Source organism: Pan paniscus, chromosome 15, assembly GCF_029289425.2.
Source record: "Pan paniscus chromosome 15, NHGRI_mPanPan1-v2.0_pri, whole genome shotgun sequence".
Lineage (NCBI taxonomy): Eukaryota > Metazoa > Chordata > Mammalia > Primates > Hominidae > Pan > Pan paniscus.
Window position 1 is genome coordinate 75,934,373 of NC_073264.2, and position 18,838 is coordinate 75,953,210.

The 18,838-nt window shown below is 45.5% G+C and overlaps 1 protein-coding gene across 1 annotated transcript; it reads right to left on the minus strand.

The window, feature by feature from the left end:
• Positions 1–3,597: 3,597 nt before the first annotated feature.
• PROX2 (prospero homeobox 2) lies at positions 3,598–17,871 on the minus strand. The gene is made up of 5 exons (XM_008977910.4): positions 11,018–17,871; positions 9,674–9,685; positions 6,878–6,979; positions 5,268–5,462; positions 3,598–3,768 (listed from the first exon to the last, which is right to left on the minus strand). Exons 1-5 carry the CDS (start codon positions 12,314–12,316, stop codon positions 3,598–3,600), a joined length of 1,779 nt encoding a protein of 592 aa, XP_008976158.2. The 5' UTR covers positions 12,317–17,871.
• Between the last annotated feature and the right edge of the window lie 967 nt (positions 17,872–18,838).

Here is an 18,838-nt window from a genome sequence, read left to right on the forward strand (position 1 = left end):
AGCATCCCAAGTAGCTGGGATTTACAGGCATGTGCCACCATGCCCGGCTAATTTTGTATTTTTAGTAGAGATGGGGTTTCTCCATGTTGCTTAGGCTGGTCTCGAACTCCCAACGTCAGGTGATCTGCCCGCCTCGGCCTCCCAAAGTTCTGGGATTACAGGCGTGAGCCACCGCGTCCGGCCTTTAGGACTTTTAAAATAAATAATTTTTATCTTTTTCTTTCTTTCTTTCTTTCTTTCTTTTTTTTTTTTTTTTTTTAGACAAGGTCTCACTCTATCGCCCAGGGCTGTGCAGTAGCATGATTGCCGGCTCACTGCAGCCTCAGCCTCCTGGGCTCAAATGATCCTCACCTTAGCCTCCCAAGTACCTGGGACTACAGGCACACGCCATTACGCTGGCTAATTTTTGTACTTTCTTTTTTGGTAGAGACGGGGCCTCACCACATTGCCCAGGCTGGTCTCAAACCCCTGGGCTCAAGCGATCCTCCCACCTCAGCCTTCCAAGGTGCTGGGATTACAGGCATGAGCTATCGTGCCCAGCCAAAGATATATTTTCAAAAGACACTTGTAAAATTAGGTTAGGGAAGTGCAATTAAAAATTTTTTTTTTCTGAGGATTCTCTATGTTTTGTCATTGAAAGCAAAGACAACATTTTAAAAGTGGACCTACGTAAGAGGGCTGGGTGTAGAGCTTTATTAAAGAGTGCTGTGCTGTTTGCTGTTTATACTTTGCTCATTCTCTGATGGAAAATAAATTGTTTAGGTACCCCTTACATGTCCAGGAGATGCCTTCAGCCTCTCACCGTTTGAGTCTGGTTTGGGTTTTGTATACTATATGAAACGGTGTTTGAAATAAAGGTTCCTAATGAACATTTTCCTCCATGGGATACCAATCAACTGCCTGCTTTTAATTGATAATTGGGCATTAACTCCTCAGTAGTGCCATCATCATAAACCACAGTGCAGACCCTATAGTCCACCATTGAAAAATTAAGACAATTATGCAGTATTTGAACATGTCTAATCTAGGAGAGAGTAGCACCCAAGGCCGGGCACAGTGACTCATGCCTATAATTCTAGCACTTTGGGAGGCTGAGGTGGGAGAATTGCTTGAGCCCAGCAGTTCGAGACCAGCCTGGGCAACATAGTGAGACCCCCATTGCTACAGAAAAATTTTAAAAACTTAGCTGGGCATGGTGACATGTGCCTGTAGTCCTAGCTACTCGAGAGGCAGAGGTGGGAGTATCACTTGAACCTGGGAGATCAAGGCTACTGTGATCGTGGCACTGTGCTCCAGCCTGAGTGAGAGTGAGACCCTGTCTCAAAAAAATAAAAGAATAGTGCCCTCATATACCTTAGTGGAAAAAATGACCAGATATTTGGCAAAGTATGATTGCTAAAATAATAACCCACTCAGCTTACACTCCATGTGTTTCCAACAGAGAGGGATACGCACTTGGTAGAAACAGAAAATTATAATCAAATAGAATTCTTCTGTTGGCAGAGCATATATATTTATACATTCTTCTGTGTTTAGCTCAGTGGTTAGAGAACACTTCCTGGAAAGACTGCAGTACACAAATGTTTTCAATTTGAGCTTGTACATTTCATCTCATTGGTCCCTGAGACAAGGTTCACTGCCCTGGAGGTGACTTGGCTCAGTCTTTAAACACACACTAATGAATTTCAGGTTTGGGACAGAAGAAGGGCTGCTCTCTATTGGACAGTCATGTGAACTTGTTTCCCCTGTATGTCTAACTTAGGTATGTAATGTCACTCTGGATAGAGGGTTCTTCTACTATGTCCAGACACAGAAAACTGATTGCCCTTGCTCAGAGCACTCCATGCTTGCCTATGTTTAAAACTTAGGTTTGGTAGATTCCTTCATTTTTGTGAAAATAGGGCAAAGATCTTCTGAGTGCAATTGGATGTACTGGAGGGCCCTTAACCTTTAGCCTGTAAAGATGGGTTTGGGCTAAGTCTGTTTTGTTTTTCCTTTCAGCTGTTTGAAGAGAAAATTCAAAGGAAAATTCATCTTTCTTACTTTTTATGCTGATAGTTCTAGTAATAGTTTAGGGATTTTATCTCATCTGCTCCAGCAGCACCCCACCAGAAAAATTATGGAAGTTGAGTAGCCGAATATGAAACTTGTTTTATATAGACAGGAAAGAAGCTAATGAACTCACAGACACCCCTTATCAGGACTACAAAGCCCGAGCTGTGTATTACCCCCACCCCACCCCACCCGGCGTACCTTTGGCAGTGCTTACAAAGACTTGATCCTGACTAGCTTAGAAGACAGATGCAGTTACTCAGCTTTGTACATGCCTTGCCTATATACTCAAGAGTGGGTCACAATTGTGCTGGGCCAGCAGCAGGGGGAAATGTTGATTTCATGAATTCCTTCATCAGTGGAAGGTCAGCCATGGACTGTAATTTTGTTATGGAGTGGGAGAATTTCCATTTCTGTGTGATGCTGCATTTGTCCCAGTTATGCCATTTATCATCTGCAAGGCTGTGCACAGCCTGTGCAAGCCTCCTGTCTGGACTGCGGTTCTTCCTTCCCAATTTAAGCAGCATGGGCCAGATGATCCCCTAAGGCCCTTTCTACCTTTCACAGTCTGAAGTTCAGCTTCTTCTGCATATATGAGATTGGGGCACCAATTGCAATGGTCAGCTGGAGACTATTTGCATTATCCAGCTGATAAACTCTTCCAGCAGACAAATGTGAATAAACAGCAACACTCAAGTCCTGCAGAAAGTTTGTCTTGAGTTTGCTGAAATGATCAGCAGAAATCTTGGGCGGTGAAGTGCTCCTAAGTGCTGGGCAGGAGTTGTCAGGTGACGGTGCCCTGTCAGCGCTGGATGCTTACTAGGGGTGGGGTCCTGCTTGAGATCCTGAGTTAGCTGCAGGAGATGGGTCCAGCATGCAGTTGGGCATCAGAAAGTCTTGGTTCCTCCAGGCTCCTGACTGTCCCTATCAACCCAGATGTCCTAGCCTCATAGGCTTTGGCGAGTTACCTTGCAGTTCTAAAGCTTCTGTTTGGTCATCTTTTAAATGATGATAATAACTACTTTTCAGGGTGAAAAGCTTAAAGTATGTGAAAGTATCTAGCAAATAGATGGCGCTTTATAATTAGGTGACTAAAAACAGCAATTTGTAAAAACCCCAAATAAGATAACCTTATCTGAAAGAGGGGCTCAAAAAATTGACATTTGTGTGTGAATGACATTGCATAGGACATACTGTCCTTTAATCCTTAACAACCTCATTTTACAGATACAGAGATACCAGGAAGTTCCCAGGGTCACAACACCTGGAAACAATGGAGTTGAGCTTCAAGTCTTCTGATTGGAAACTTGTGTTCCTTTTACAATATACTACCAATACACCAATATAGTTAGTACATTTTATAGTTAAATTTCTGATGATTCTGGAAAGGGAAATAAATGATCAAAATGGTAATAGTACCTGTTTTGATAGAGGAGATTTCCTTGTGCCCTTTTTATATGACTACAGCTAAATTGCCCTTTAAGACAAACCCAGGAAACCCTAGCCAGTCACTCCTCACGTTGTGGGATCTTAACCCCGAAACAGCTACTGGGGATAGCTGGAAGATTTGAATATCTCTGGGATGTCACTGTCCAGTTTCGAAATAATTTTATAAATGGGTTTCTTCCAGGAAGGATCTGAGTCTCTCCCTGCGGAGACAGCCCTGAAGAACTCCTGTAACGTCAAGCTGGCAATTTCCAAGAAGCAATCTGGAACCTGCATTTCCAAAGAGACCCACAAGAAAGAAAAGACGTGAGGTTGGGAAGCACTGGTGCCAGAGCCCTCACTAGCGGATGCTGCCTGTTTCTTGGGTAGTGGGCTAGGAGCATCCCTGCTCTAGTGGCCCCTGATTCTGCAACCCTAGGACTCCTCTGCTTCCTCATCAGACACAAACCTTGATAAGACAGCTCCAATGAGAAAGCCCTGGGAGAAGGTGAATTAAGGACACTTCCTTTGTAGGAGGAGCTGATCTCGCTAATGGGCGACTTTTTAACTAAGCAGGTCAGAAAATCTTACTGAAAGTAAATCTGTGGCTCAAAGAGACTTCGGTATTCTTTTCCCTAGTACTAACTGTGGAAAGGAGTGCCCCCAAGCTTCTGACTGTCATACCTCATTCCACTGCCTTTTAGGGCTGGGTCTGAAGAGCTTACACTCCTGCTTTCAGAGCTGGTTGATGGGGGGTGCTGTTCTAGAATCCTAACCCAGACTGGCACCATGAATGATGGGTTGCCCCACCGCCAAGCTCCAGACCCAGCTTGGCTTGGGGCTTGCTGCCACTGCAGGTCAAATGACCACCCTATGTGGAAAGATGCAGCAGTGCTGCCTGTCCCATACTGGCCGTGACCCCTTGAGCCTCAGAAAGGGAGACATGGACAATTTTACCCACAGGTAGTCTTAGCTTTCCAAACATACTCTGACTCACCAGTCAACCAGTGGATGACCACAGTTCTTGTATTTTTTGGAGGTATCAATAAACCACTCTTTGTGATCACAGTCAAGGGAGAAATCAAGAAGAGGGAAGTGTAATCTGTGACCAGATATACCCGGCACCTGCAGAATCAGATGCCAGCCTAACAGCTGTCAGCTGTGCATGAGGCAACACGCATCTCTTGATTAGGAATGTGCACCAGTGACACCTAGGCTCACCTTTCACTGACGCTTTACCTCTGAGGTGCCACCAGTGTGCCTTCATAGGGATCCCCGAGGGACTGAGCTTGAGTGTTGTTTATTGTTATTTCCAGAAAGGATTTGAGGTGACTTGCTATGGAAGGCCCACTGATACATTTTCAAGGGAAAATACAGATAAGAATCAAATCATGAAAAGCATAGAAATTGTTGAGAAAACCTAGGCCAAGACTAGGTGCCACAACTGAGCTCAGCATTCAGTCCTGAGCCTCCTGGCACTAAGGCAAAAAGGTCAGTAAGTTATGTAACTTGATAATGACAGGGTATTCAGTCTAAGATGGTGTAACACCTGGCAGACCTCTCACTAAGCTTCAGAATGAAGACTGGCTGTAGACTCAGTTTGCTGCTTCCACCTGTTGCCCAAGTGAAGCTGTTGAGGCTGTAATCTTTGTGGATGATACAGAGATTGGCCCAGGCTGCCCTGGCTCTCAGTAACTTAAGGAGGCACAGAAGAGGGATCTTTCCTAAAACTCGAATCATAGAGGGAAGACACTCATCAGATCTCATGGGAACCCAGTACATGGTCTTACCTCAAAGTCATTTCCCTTGTTGTAGTGCATATTGAGAGCTCGAAAAAGTTCTGAATTGCGGAGAACCACCAGCATTTTGGGATTTGTGACACCATCTGAAATTGCTTGCCGGGCAGATTTTTCCATTTGGATGTAATAAAACTCACGAAAGTTGCTGAACCACTTGATCATCTGGGAGGTAATGCAGCGGTTGAACTGTACAAACAAGAGGTCCATCCAGTCAGACATTTGCCACGAGGTGCTCAGAATTAGAACTGTCTGCTTCCAGCTCAGTATAGGGGTTCATATACATGGCTTTAACCAGCATTAACAGGGGCTTCCTTTAAAAAAAAAAAAAAGCGAAGCCACTGCTATTTTCCAAGCCTATTTAGTTATACTCAGAAAAATCTAAATTAGCTACAGTGCCCATTAGAACATAACTTTTTTTTTTGATATGCTAGATTTATGGGGGTTGTTTTACCCATGAAAAGCTTTTTGTGGTGTTTGAGTGGGACTTAGGGGTCAAGACCAGTGTGGTGCCAGATTTTGCTGCACCCAGGTGGACTGCATGGCAGGCCTGGGGCCTTCCACTTGGATAAAGGGCCAAGGGAAGGGCAAGATGTAGGTCAGGGAGCAGTTTATTAGCAACTTTGAATTGTGGAATGAATTGAAATCAAAATCAGAGGTTGCTTCAGGGATCAACCAACCAACTGAATATGAGGGAAAGAAAAGCTTGAATGATGTAGACCAAAAGTATTAACAGCCCCTAACCCAACACCCAAGGTAAAGGAGGCCCTCAGAAACCTTTTATGGGAACAGGGGAGGTCTGGTCCCAACAATTAGTTTGATTTTCCTTATTGTCACACTTCATCTGTATGTACTTTCACTCAGTTTTGAACTATAGCAATTTGAACATAAATTTGACAGTGTCTGACACTCTGTCTCTCTCTCCCTCTCTCTCTATATATATTTTTTGTTGTTTGTTTGTTTTTGTGTGTTTTTTTTTTGAGATGTAGTCTCGCTTTGTCACCCAGGCTGGAGTGCAGTGGCGCGATCTCTGTTCACTGCAACATCCACCTCCTGGGTTCAAGTGATTCTCCTGCCTCAGCCTCCGAGTAGCTGGGATTACAGGCGCATGCCACCACGCCAGCTAGTTTTTGTATTTTTAGTAGAGATGGGGTTTTACCATGTTGGTCAGGCTGGTCTCGAACTCCTGACCTCAGATCATCTGCCCACCTCGGCCTCCCAAAGTGCTGGGATTAGAGGCATGAGCCACTGTGCCTGGCCTATATTTTATTTTTCATAGTGTCCCCAGCCAAGGCAGAAAACTAGCCAAAAAGGCCACTAACTAGTGTTTCTGTTTCCCTCTACTTTTCCTGCCCATGTGTTTCTGTTTTGGGGATTATCTACAGCTCAGTAGCTTAAGAATTTAGACAGCCAACCTTCTAGCCTAAAGTTATTCACGGTTATTTGGGTAGAGTCTCAGCCCAGAACTGGACATTGCTTCCATCAGCAACACTAAGGGGAGCTTGAAGTGCACATATGATGACCTAGGACTTGCCTCACACCAGGCAAAACACACTGCCTCTTGGGAGTTCTGCAGAAGCTGCCATTTAGTTGAGTGACTTTACCTGAACATCAGGAAAATAAACCTTCAGGAGGTTGGAGCTGGGATATCGTGTGAAGAAAAACATTAGTTTGGCCTTCTTCAAGTGACCAGGGTTTAGACCCTCCTGGATTTATCTCAGTGTCAAGGAAAATGAACACTTTAAAATGCCAGTTTATCAATTAACTAGTGAATTCCTTGTTCCTGTGGTTTCTATTTGATTTCATTTTGTTTTTCTGATTGGAATTGTGTATTTGCTCCATTTTTCTGTCTCTGGAAACTCTGGTCAAATAAGCTGGATGACACGTGCACAGTTAAGTCACAGAATGTAAAAATCATCTCGATGTGGAAAAGTTATGTAGCATAGATGATGTCAAATACAGGTTGGTGTATTGTGTGTGTGTGTGTGTGTGGTCTTAGATGATGTCAAATACAGGTTGGTGTATTTTGTGTGTGTGTGTGTGTGTGTGTGTGTGTGTGTGTGTGTGTGTGTGTGTGGTGTCCAAGTGGGATGGGAAGAGATGGCAGTTCTATCCCAGATAAACCATTTCAAAACCCCAAGCAGAGATTTACTTCCCCTCTCTGCCTCAGTTTCCTCAGCTGTAAAACGAGAAGAGTAAACTAGGTGGTCCCCATTCTGGCTGTCACTCTTATCATTGCCTTCACAGTGTTGCCTTTATAACCAGCAAACATCTAAGCAGGCTGAATACCAGCTCATATTTTGCTCTTGCTCAAGAAGCTTGAATGGTTGGGTGGCACCCACTCTCCATTTGCCTGGCAGAACTATCCCTCATCTTTCAGGTCTCAGCTCAGAAGCTCCCACCTCTGTTAAACCGTTCCTTGCCAAATTAGGCCTTCCTTACCCTGGGCTATGAAGACTCTTTGTACAAACTGTTGCAGCGATGACCTTATTGGAATTTTTACTGCATGTTTGTCTCGTCTAGACTGTGAGCTCCTTGAGAGTGAGGACCTTATCTTTTCATCTTTGTGCCTAGCCCAGTGCTAGGAACATAGTAGGTGCTCAATAAATATTTGTTGTGTGAAGGAGTGAGTGAGTGAACAGTCAACCTTAATCCATACACATATATGGAAATTAGATTCCAAACTATACCTCACTCTGGGAACAGACAGATTCCTTCCCCTTTAACAAGAGTCGGAGAATTGTGATGTGACTGCCTAGCACTGGGGCAGGACGGAAATGAAAAAAAGATTTACACAAATACGCTTTGCATTTTTAGGGACAGTCCTTAGGCTGGGTGAGAAGCATTACACAGAGTAACCTGGGATCTCAGATCCGAGAGCTGTAGCTTAAGACAATTAAGACTTCCACATAGGATGAATCTGTTTAACCGAAAGAAACCAGACCAACTGACTATGGTTATAGGTGGCCCAGGCACCTAGTTGCTGCACAGGAGACCCCTCCCTGCTGCTCCATCAGCCCCTACTTACCCTTCCTACAGATCCACAAATGCTGTGGAGAGAATCCTGGATTGGGATTCCAAAGACCCAGTTTCAGACACTGATTTTGCCATCTATTAGCTGTGTGACCTTGGGCAAGCCACTTAACTGCTCTGAGCCTCATTGCTAAGATGTGGAGTATAGTGGTTAAAGCTTGTACTTGGCCATCAGATCCCGGGTTTAAATCCTGGTTGCTCATTAGTGTGTCTTGGGACTTTGGACGAGTGAGCTCCCTTCTCTGTCTCTGCTTCTCGGATACCCGATCTTAGAGTGGATGCTTGAGAACGGTGAGATAATACAGGTCTAAACCCCTTATCTGAAACGCTGAGCCAAATGGAGTTTGGATTTCAGAATTTGTTAGCTTATAAAGATAATACGATGTGTGTACCACACATTAATTAACATCCACAGCTGAGACAGTCTATAATCCAATACATTAACATTTCTGCAGCAAAACGTATGACTATACTAAGTGGGATAAAATCTATTAATAGCCTCCAATCAGTGCAGGCCAGGTTTTGCTACCAAAAAAAAAGATTGCATCATTCTTAGGGGGGGAAAATCATAGGGCCTGTCAAAGCTTTATGGGTTTCAGAATTGTAGCTAAGTGGTGGTGGGCACATATGTGTGAAGTGCTGGTAGCAATGCCTGCCACCGAGAAGGTGTTCTGTCAATGCTCCCCTCATGATCTTCACATCTGCCCTACCTATGTCACAGGATGTCATGTGAATGTGAACGTTCTTTTTATGCTGTAAAGCAGCTTGCTCTCAGGTGGCTTTCATGGCCCACAGGAATAAATCTCTTGGAATATAGGCAGCAGGAATGAGGGAAGAGTTGAGGGGCCAGGGTGCTGCTAGGGGGCCCCAAGTCATTCCAAAGATAGTCAAGTACTTCACCCATGCAGCCAGTCCTGGCTTAGGTATTTCTTAGGATAGGCCCCAAACCTCCAGAAGCTCTCTGAGCCCAATCCCCAATTTAGGGTGCAGGAACAGGCACATGTAGGTGCTCAACAAATAGCAAATTCTGGGAGACTGAGGTGTTTTTGCAGCTGTCTGAATTTAATGGAGAGTCAACTAGTGGTTATCAAAGGCCCAGACAGGTAGCCTTTCTTATAAAGAAAATCTGTCTATGGTGGAATCTCTGCCTCCAAGAGTGGTGGCAAGTGAAGTGTTCTCAGCATTGGTTTTACAGTTGCTCGCTAACTTCCAGGAAAGCTTTGGGGTGTTTCCAACACTTTTGACCGGCAGGGGGCGCTCATGGCATTTAGGACACAAAGGCAGGTTCTGGCATGGTAATGAGCTGGTCCCACCCCATCCTGCTGCCCTCACAGCAGTTGCCAGGCAAAGGACACGACTGTTCCCACCTGGATATGCAACTCCACAGACTCATCAGCTTCTGGAGATTCCCCTCAAAGCTGCACACAAGAAGCAGCAGCGTGAGCACAGCTAGCTTAAAAAGCAACATCCAAAATATATTCTCAAGAACTTAAGTTCTGCAAGATGCTTGATAGAAGTGGATTATTCTATGGGTCATATGGGTTTGGGGCTGTGTACATTCTCCTCTTAGAGCTTCCATTTACTCATGTTAAAGGCTCTGAGAATTCCTGCAGAAAAGAAACCATCTCAGTATTTCCCCAAGGAACTTTTTCTTCTAACTCAACAATTATTAATATCCCGAGGGTTACTCTGGGAAATACATTAAGAGAGTAGCGTCTACTTAAGGGTTGCAAAGATGATGCAATAAGATCCAGAGCCCTGCAGATCAGCCTGGGCCACTCAGGCCTCCTCATGGGGAGCCTCCTCTCCCTTCATATGCCCAGCCCCTAGTCTCCAGGCACTCCATTGCACCTTGGAAGTTGTTCCTTAAACTGGAGACCTCTGGCCGTTTCCAGCCACCTCTCTGGGTTTAATCCCCAAGGAAAACTCCTTTTCCATCTGGCCCAGAAGTTTCTTGTTCCTCATCTGCTCCCCAGGAATTATCTACACAATATAGGATTTTTGCTTGTAGAACTATGGGGTTGGGGAGGCTATACCTTAGATGACGTCATTCCTTTGACCCTCTCCTCCTAAGTGTATGGGCGGCTGACAACCAAATTATGGATTCTTTCTTCCTTAGGATATTCATTGTATTTCAGAAGCCTATTTGAGTCTCAAAACAAAACCCTTTTAGACCCAAAGGAATAAGTCAAGTGGCAGAACCCGATGGGTCATAGAAGAAGCTAAGTGAACCTTCCCAGGTCCTTAAATTCCAGAATGTGGTCACCACTATAAGCTGAAGGCCCAGAGCAACATTAAGAAGACCCTGGGTGATCTGTCCCCAGCTCCTCTTCAACTTTTAGTTTTCTTGTTTCTCTGCACAGTGTCAATGATATTTTAATTTATTTATTGAGACATTGTCTCTCTCTCTGTTGCCCAGCTGGAGTGCAGTGGTGCAATCATAGCTCACTGTAACCTCGAACTCCCGGGCTCAAGCAATCCTCCTGCCTCAGCCTCCTGAGTAGCTAGGACTACAGGCATGGGCCATCATGTGCAGATAATTTTTTATTTTTAGAGATGGGGTCTAGCTATGTTGTGCAGGCTAGTCTTGAACACCTGTCCTCAAGTAATCCTCCCACCTTGGCCTCCCAAAGCACTGGGATTACGAGCATGAGCCACACTGCACCTGGCCAACAATGAGAACTTCAATTGCTATTAAAGGATATGTGGACCAAAGAGAAAGGCAGTGCCTCCGTGACAGCATGCAGGCCTCTCTGTTCCATCTTCACCGAGGGAAGAAGGGGTAGACTTTCCAGATGGGCAGAGGTGAAAGGCAAGGGACACTGCTGCTGGCTCAGGACCAATGGTTGCGGTTTAGTAGTTCTCCAAGGTCGTAGGGCAGGCTCTGAGGAGGGGTGCCTCTGGGAAGATGAGTCCTGGGGAGGACTGCTACTCCAATGGCCATTGTTGCATCCATGACCCAGTAGCTGGCTAAGAATCTGATTTTCCTGGATGTGGGAAGGTGCAGTCAAGGGACAGTTTGCTGGGGGATCCTGACAGGGTTTGGGGATCATTCTTGGAGGGATAAGGTACCTAGGAGAATCTAGACGCTTGGCCAGTGATAAATTTCCTACTGGGACCCCAGCTTGTAGCTGGACCCTCCTGGGCAAGGCAACCAAAGCAAGTGGATCTTTACAGGCCCCTCCCACAGGAGGTGAGGGCTCGTTTCTACCCTCTGGCACCTGCCCCTGGAAGCTTCTGCCCAGCTGAGTCAGGCGGCCTGGTGGATCCAATAGTACCTTTTGTAATACCGAGTCCACAGCCTGGGACACTGCCCTGGTCAGCTCTTTCCTCAGAATCTCTAGCGAAGCTGGTGCTCCAGAAGGAAGGAAACTGGGCTTCTCAGACTCCTGGTGTTTTTCTGCCCCAGAGAGGTCCTTGCTGGTACCTTGCTGGTGGTCACCGTCCACAACCCAGGAGCGAGGCCCACAGCCATTCCCCTGCTTTGCACTCAGAGGGCCTTTCCCCGTGCCACAGCCTCCTGGCCCCTGAGCTGTGTCCCTGGGCTTGGCAGCCTGTAGGATGTGCTCTTGCAGATGTCTTAGCTGTTGCTTCAGCAGGTGAAGTTGTTCTCTCACACGAGGGCCCCCCTTCCTGTTGCCCTGGTCCCAGGCAGGGGCTGGCATCAGGAGGCCTTGCTGTGTGGGAAGGTTCTGCTTCCTCTTCCTCTCTCGGGCCTTCTTTGGGCAGCGTGGGCTGACCCCAGCTTGCGCATTGCCTGGCACCAGAGGATTCGGGGAGAGACACATGCCTCGGACGATGGTCTCCACTCTGGCCCTCTTCGCCTGGATGTGCTCGTCACCAAACCATTCGGGGTCTGTAGGGCTGGAGCTGGGGACCTGACTCCAGGGAAACGGGGAGTCTCTATCCAGCTCTGGATGGGATGAGCTTCTCTTGCCTTCCGTACAAGCTTCTGCTAGGTGGGAGCAGATCTGGGGCTGAGGAGAAAGCAAGATGGAGTTTGGATCCATCCCAGGCACTTGTTCAGGGCTTCAGGAATTCCTCCTCCTTATTTCCTCAGCTGGAAGTGCACCCAGAATGCGCTGGGCTTCCTCCTCTGCACTTAGAAGGGTGAAGAGCCACTGTCGCTGAGGAAGGATTCAGATTCTGGGATGCCAGGGCTCATGAACCTCCTGGGCAGACTCCTGAAATTAGAGACAGGAAGAAAAGAGTACGTGTGACTTTGAACAGTCCTTTTAAAATGTGAATGTGCAAACATTCAACGCGGTCTCGTTAAAGTGTAGATTTCAATTCAGTAGATCTGGGGTGGGGCAGAGATTCTCCATTTTAAACCAGCTCCCAGGTAATGCTGATGCTGCTGGTCTCAGAACCCCACTTTGAGGAGACTCCCAGAGTGATCTTACAGGGAGAAAAATCTTCTCCTGCTTGGGCATAACGATAAAATAATAATATAATAATAATAATAATATCATAGTGGCAGCCGCCTGAACAACTGGCATTATGCCAAGAACTCTACATCCATTAATTTAATTAATGTGTCATAACAGCTCCATGAGAATATGGTCATGCCTATTGTCTACAGATAAGGAAACAAGATCAGAGAAGAAGCTACTTCCCTATGGTCATGCAGCTCAGAAGTGACAGACTGGGGTCAAACCAAGCGTTGTCTCGGAGTGACTTTTCTAGTGACTAAGGGCAACAGAATCACCCAAGGCACTTCTAGAAATAGCAAATTTGGTAGGGTGCGGTGGCTCACGCCTGTAATCCCAGCACTTTGGGAGGCTGAGGCAGGCAGATCACCTGAGGTTGGGAGTTCGAGACCAGCCTAACCAACATGGAGAAACCCTGTCTCTACCAAAAGTATAAAATTAGCTGGGCGTGGTGGCGGGCGCCTGTAATCCCAGCTACTTGGGAGGCTGAGGCAGGAGAATCACTTGATCCTGGGAGGTGGAGGTTGCCGTGAGCCGAGATCGCCCCATTGCACTCCAGCCTGGGTGACAGAGTGAGACTCCATCTCAAAAAAAAAAAGCAAATTCAGGCCGGGCAAGGTAGCTCACACCTGTCATCCCAGCACTTTGGGAGGCCAGGGCGAGTGGATCACCTGAGGTCAAGAGTTTGAGACCAGCCTGGCCAACATGGTGAAACCCCATCTCTACTAAAAATACAAAAAATTAGCTGAGTGTGGTAGCATGCGCCTGTAATCCCAGCTACTCGGGAGGCTGGGGCAGGAGAATCGCTTGAACCCAGGAGGCAGAGGTTGCAGTGAGCCGAGATTGTGCCATTGCACTCCAGCCTGGGCGACAGAGTGAAACTCTGTCTTAAGAAAAAAAAGAAAAAGAAAAAGAAAAAAAAAAAAAACACTGCCGTCCTAACTCTTGGAAAAATCAGATTACGCATTCATTGTTCAACTATTTATTGAACAACTATTTATTGAGCACCTGCTGTGTGTCGGGCCTTCTTCTGGGCTCATGGAGTGAGCAAGATCAGCATAGTCTGCCCTCCTGGAACAGGCAGTCTAGCAGGGAAAGCAGAGAATAAACAAACAAATATATTTTCAGTGTGTGATACCTGCTGTGAAGAGAAAGCACAACAAAGGGTTGGAAACTGGAGAGAGCGGTTGGGGAGAAGGAGGGAGCTATTTCAGGAAAGACTGCCTAAAGCTGTTTTATTCCCACAAAGCATCAAACTACGCTATACTCCAAGCACGTCACTTGCTTTCTAACTAATAATAATCATTGAACTGGGCCGGGCGCGGTGGCTCACGCCTGTAATCCCAGCACTTTGGGAGGCTGAGGCGGGCGGATCACAGGTCACCATCCTGGCTAACATGGTGAAACCCCGTCTCTACTAAAAATACAAAAAATTAGCCAGGTGTGGTGGCGGGTGCCTATAGTCCCAGCTACTCAGGAGGCTGAGGCAGGAGAATGGCATGAATCTGGGGGGCGGAGGTTGCAGTGAGCCGAGATCACACCACTGCCCTCCAGCCTGGGCAACAGAGCGAGACTCTGTCTAAAAAAAATCATAATCATAGTAATTAAACTGGCAGAATTGATATTTTAACCAACAGGGACACTACAACGATACCCTGGATATGTTAAATTTGATATAAGTACTAGACAGACATCTAAATATCAAGATGTCAAGAAAGCAATTGGAGACTGGGTGCAGTGGCTCATGTGTGTTATCCCAGCACTTTGGGAGGCAGAGGCGGGTGGATCACGAGGTCAGGAGTTCAAGACCAGCCTGGCCAACATAGTGAAACCTTGTCTCTACTTTAAAAAATACAAAAATTAGCCGAGTGTGGTGGCGGGCACCTGTAGTCCCAGCTACTTGGGAGGCTGAGGCAGGAGAATTGTTTGAATCCAGGAGGTGGAGGTTGCAGTGAGCCAAGATCACACCACTGCACTCCAGCCTGGGTGACACAGCAAGACTCCGTCTCGAAAAAGAAAAAACAAAAAACCAGAAAGCAATTGTAGAAATAAGCCTGGGGTTCAGTCAGGGAGATCTGGGCTAGAAATGTAAAATTGAGGGTGGTCAGCATGTGGCTGGATGAGGTCACGAAGGGAGTAAATGTAGACAGAGAAGGGAGGAGGGCCAAGGTCCAAGTCCTGGGACACAGGGACATGAAGAGGCTGGGGGCATGAGCTGGCATCAACCAAGGCAACTGAGAAGGAGCAGTCAGAGAGGCAGGGGGAAACCTAGGGGTGTGCGAGGTCCTGGCAACCAAGTGAAGTAAATGTTTCTAGGAGGAGGGAGAGGCCAAGTCACAGAGGGATAGTAAATTGGCCATTTGAATTAGTAATGTGGAGTCACTGGGAATCTTGGTCAACAGTTTTGGTGGAGTACAGGGAGAAAAAAGCTTGATTGACGTGGATTTAAGGGAGAGGACAAGAAGAGGAGTAGGTGACATTGAATCTGACAACTCTTTCAAGGAGTTTTGTAAAGAGGACAGAAATGAGACAGTGCTGAAAGAGAAAACGGGGTCAAGAGAGAGTTTTTCAAGATAGGCAGAATAACAGCATATTTGTAGGCTGATAACAATGTTGCTGCAGAAAGATGAAATATGTTAATGTAGGCAAGAGGGGGAGAATTTCTGGAGCCATGTGCTTGAGTAGGAAGGAGGGGAAGAGATCTAGTGCACACAAGGAGGGATTGACTGTAGACAGGGGAACACTCAGTTCATCCATGCAGCAAAAGGAAGAGCAGTGGAGGCACACCAGTACAGGCAGGTGGATAAATGTGATGGGAACTGGTGGAAATTTTCTTTTGATTGTTTCCATTTTCCCAATGACATTGCCACTGGTATTAATCTTCTAAAATGTAGCTAGCTCTGCTTATGCCCCTCTATGGAATCAAAGTCTTTGCTAGCTTCCTGTGGACTAGAAGGTTCAGATGTCTCAGCTCTTCACAAACATGGTCTCGATCTAACTCCTTTGGAGCCACTACCCTCAACAATTGCCTGTGTCCAGCTGTCCTGGACTTTGTGTTCACTGAACAGGCCAGGCTCCTTCCAGCCTCTGTGTCTTTGCATTTACATTCTCTCGGCCCGACCAGCCCTTCTCCCACTTTTCCACTGACAAACTCTTATTCCTCTTTCAAAATCCAACTGAAATGTCACTTCCTCTCTGAAGTGATCAATGCATCTTCCCCTTTAGACTGTGAGCTTCATCTTTGTGTCCCCAAGTAGTGCCTGACTGCCAGATGTTACCAGATGTTTGCTAACTCCATTGAATAAATTGTCCATAAATACTTCATTTATATTGATTTTTGTCTCCTCAATAGACAATACTTTATTTCAGATCTCTCCAGCACCTAGCATGGAGGCTTGTGCGTGGAACAAAATCAATGCAGACAGAAAGACAGACGGGTAGATAGAGTCATTGAGGAGAAGGGCATAGAACCACTAAAGCTGCTGAATCTCCCTTGTGGGTTATTCAAGGTATTGTTTCTGAGGTTCCGTGTAGTCTGTGTGCTCCAGAAGACAGATCTACTAGGGTAACAGATGGGACCAGTGTGTTTAATGAAGCAACAATGAACAGAAATATCTTGAGGCCAGAAACTGGAAATCCAGCCAGACTCCACTGTGGCTGGGTACCCAGAGATGTTTACGCCCATGCAATCATGGAAACTCTGCCTCTGGACTGCTGAGAAACAGGAAACCTCTGTGCTGAGGCCGGCGTGCTGCCCACAGCCCTTTATCTGGGTAAGTCTGCATGAAGCAGTGATGCTTTCTGTTTGAAAATTAGCTACTAGCACTCTCATATTCACTGATGGAGGTAGCAATTGTCATAATCCTTTAAAAATAGCTTTATTGCATCTCTTAGACGATGAAAGTAATGTAGGATCATTTTACTTCCCAAATATAGAAATGTATTAAGAGGAAAAGAAAGACACTCTAATGCTACTCCCAGAGAAAATCAGTTAAAATTTTGGTGTTCATCATTTTTGCCAAGCTCTTTTCTCCATGTACAGAGAAGTTTATAATTTCTCGTAATTATATATATATATAGAAAAAAATGGTATTATAGATATATAGTTTTATGCCTCCATTTTTAAATCTTTCATGTGGATGAATATCAATCTACAGCAACATTGTGAAAGCTGATAATATTCCATTGTATAGATGTACCCTAATTTACTTAACAAGTTCTCCTTTGATAGATTCCTTCTTATATTTTCACTATTATAGAAGCATAGACAGGCCGGGCGCGGTGGCTGACACCTGTAATCCCAGCACTTTGGGAGGCCGAGGCAGGCGGATCACGAGGTCAGGAGATCGAGACCATCCTGGCTAACACAGTGAAACCCCGTCTCTACTAAAAATACAAAAAATTAGCTGGGCGAGGTAGCGGGCGCCTGTAGTCCCAGCTACTCGGGAGGCTGACGCAGGAGAATGGCGTGAACCCAGTGGGGCGGAGCCTGCAGTGAGCCGAGATCGCGCCACTGCACTCCAGCCTGGGTGACAGCGAGACTCCGTCTCAAAAAAAAAAAAAAAAAAAAAAAAAAGATAATATGGAGATGGAGAACATAGACCCACAAGTCAGACTGCCTAGACTTGAATCCCTAGAGCCACTTAGCTAAGTTTGTGACCTCTCCGTACCTCAGTTTTCTCATCAGTAAAATGGGCGTAACCATAATATCTATGGTTATTGTGGAATTCACATCTGGATCCAATAAGTTAACACGTGTTATATTTTTAGAACAGTTCCTGGCACTTAGTTATTGCTGATAAGTTGTAGCTATTGTTATTATGAATAATATTGGGATTAACACTCCTACATATTTCTTTGGGGACTACATTTCTAGAAGTGAAAATATTGCATCAAAGGCTGAGACTATGTTAAACTGTTCTACTTCTTTTCCAACTGTCCTCCAGAAATGTACCAACTGATTGGGGGTAGAGGGAGGGACTGAAGCAGAACCTTCAACTTTTTTATTTTTTTGAGATGGAGTTTAGCTCTTGTTGCCCAGGCTGAAGTGCAATGGCGTGATCTCGGCTCACTGCAACCTCTGCCTCCCACGTTCAAGTGATTCTCCTGCCTTAGCCTCCCAAGTAGCTGGGATTACAAGCATGCACCACCACACCCGGCTAATTTTGTATTTTTAGTAGAGACAGGGTTTCTGCATGGTGGTCAGGCTGGTCTCTAACTCCCGACCTCAGGTGATCCGCCCACCTTGGCCTCCCAAAGTGCTGGGATTACAAGCGTGAGCCACCATGCCTGACCTCAACTTTTACTCTGTGTATTTCTATATTAATTGAATTTTTACAAGAATATATTCGTGTGTTACTTGTATATATATACTTTTAAATAGCCAATTTGTGCTCCTACCAATGTATCTATAAAAGAACATACATCTCCTTATCTTTATCAACACTGGGCATTGTCTTTTAAATCTTTGCCATTATGGTAGGTGACAATGTTACCTCATTATGTGTATTTCTTTGATTCTCAGTAATCTTGCTCAGTTTTCATATATTTTTTTGGAAATATTCATGGATTGTATATTAAGAAACTTAAAAATGTTTATACCATTTGAATCAGTGAGTCTATGTCTATGAAGTTAAGCCAAGAAAATGATGGCTAGACTCATAAATTTATGTCAAAGATGGCCATCCAAGTATTATTAATAAGAGGAGGCACTAGTTAAGGTATGGTATAATCTACATGATGCCATATTATGCAGCCGTTTTGAAAAATAGTGTTTAAGTAAAGTTTATGTAACATTATTTTATAAAACTGGAGTGGGGGGGGTAAGAGAAAATTAGATATTAAAAATACAAAGAAAAATATGAGGCCAGGTATGGTGGCTCATGCCTGTAATCCTAGCACTTTGGGAGGCTAAGGTGGGAGGATCGCTTGAGCTCAGGAGTTTGAGAGTAGCCCAGGCAACATGGCGAAACCCTGTCTCTCCAAAAAAAAATCAGCTGGGCATTGTGGTGGCTTGTGCCAGTAGTCTCAGCTGCTAGGGAGGCTGAGGCAGGAGGATCACTGAGACCAAGAAGTTGAGGCTGCAGTGAGCTCTGATTGCGC

Bases quoted from the DNA above. Each gene is read 5' to 3' on its own strand.
- PROX2 (XM_008977910.4), bottom strand. From the start codon at position 12,316: ATGGATCCAAACTCCATCTTGCTTTCTCCTCAGCCCCAGATCTGCTCC. The intron at 5,463-6,877 runs GTAAAGTCACTC...TTGTTTGTACAG, and splicing joins TTTATTTTCCTGATGTTCAG to TTCAACCGCTGCATTACCTC. The intron at 3,769-5,267 runs GTAAGACCATGT...TTGGAAATGCAG, and splicing joins ACAAGGGAAATGACTTTGAG to GTTCCAGATTGCTTCTTGGA.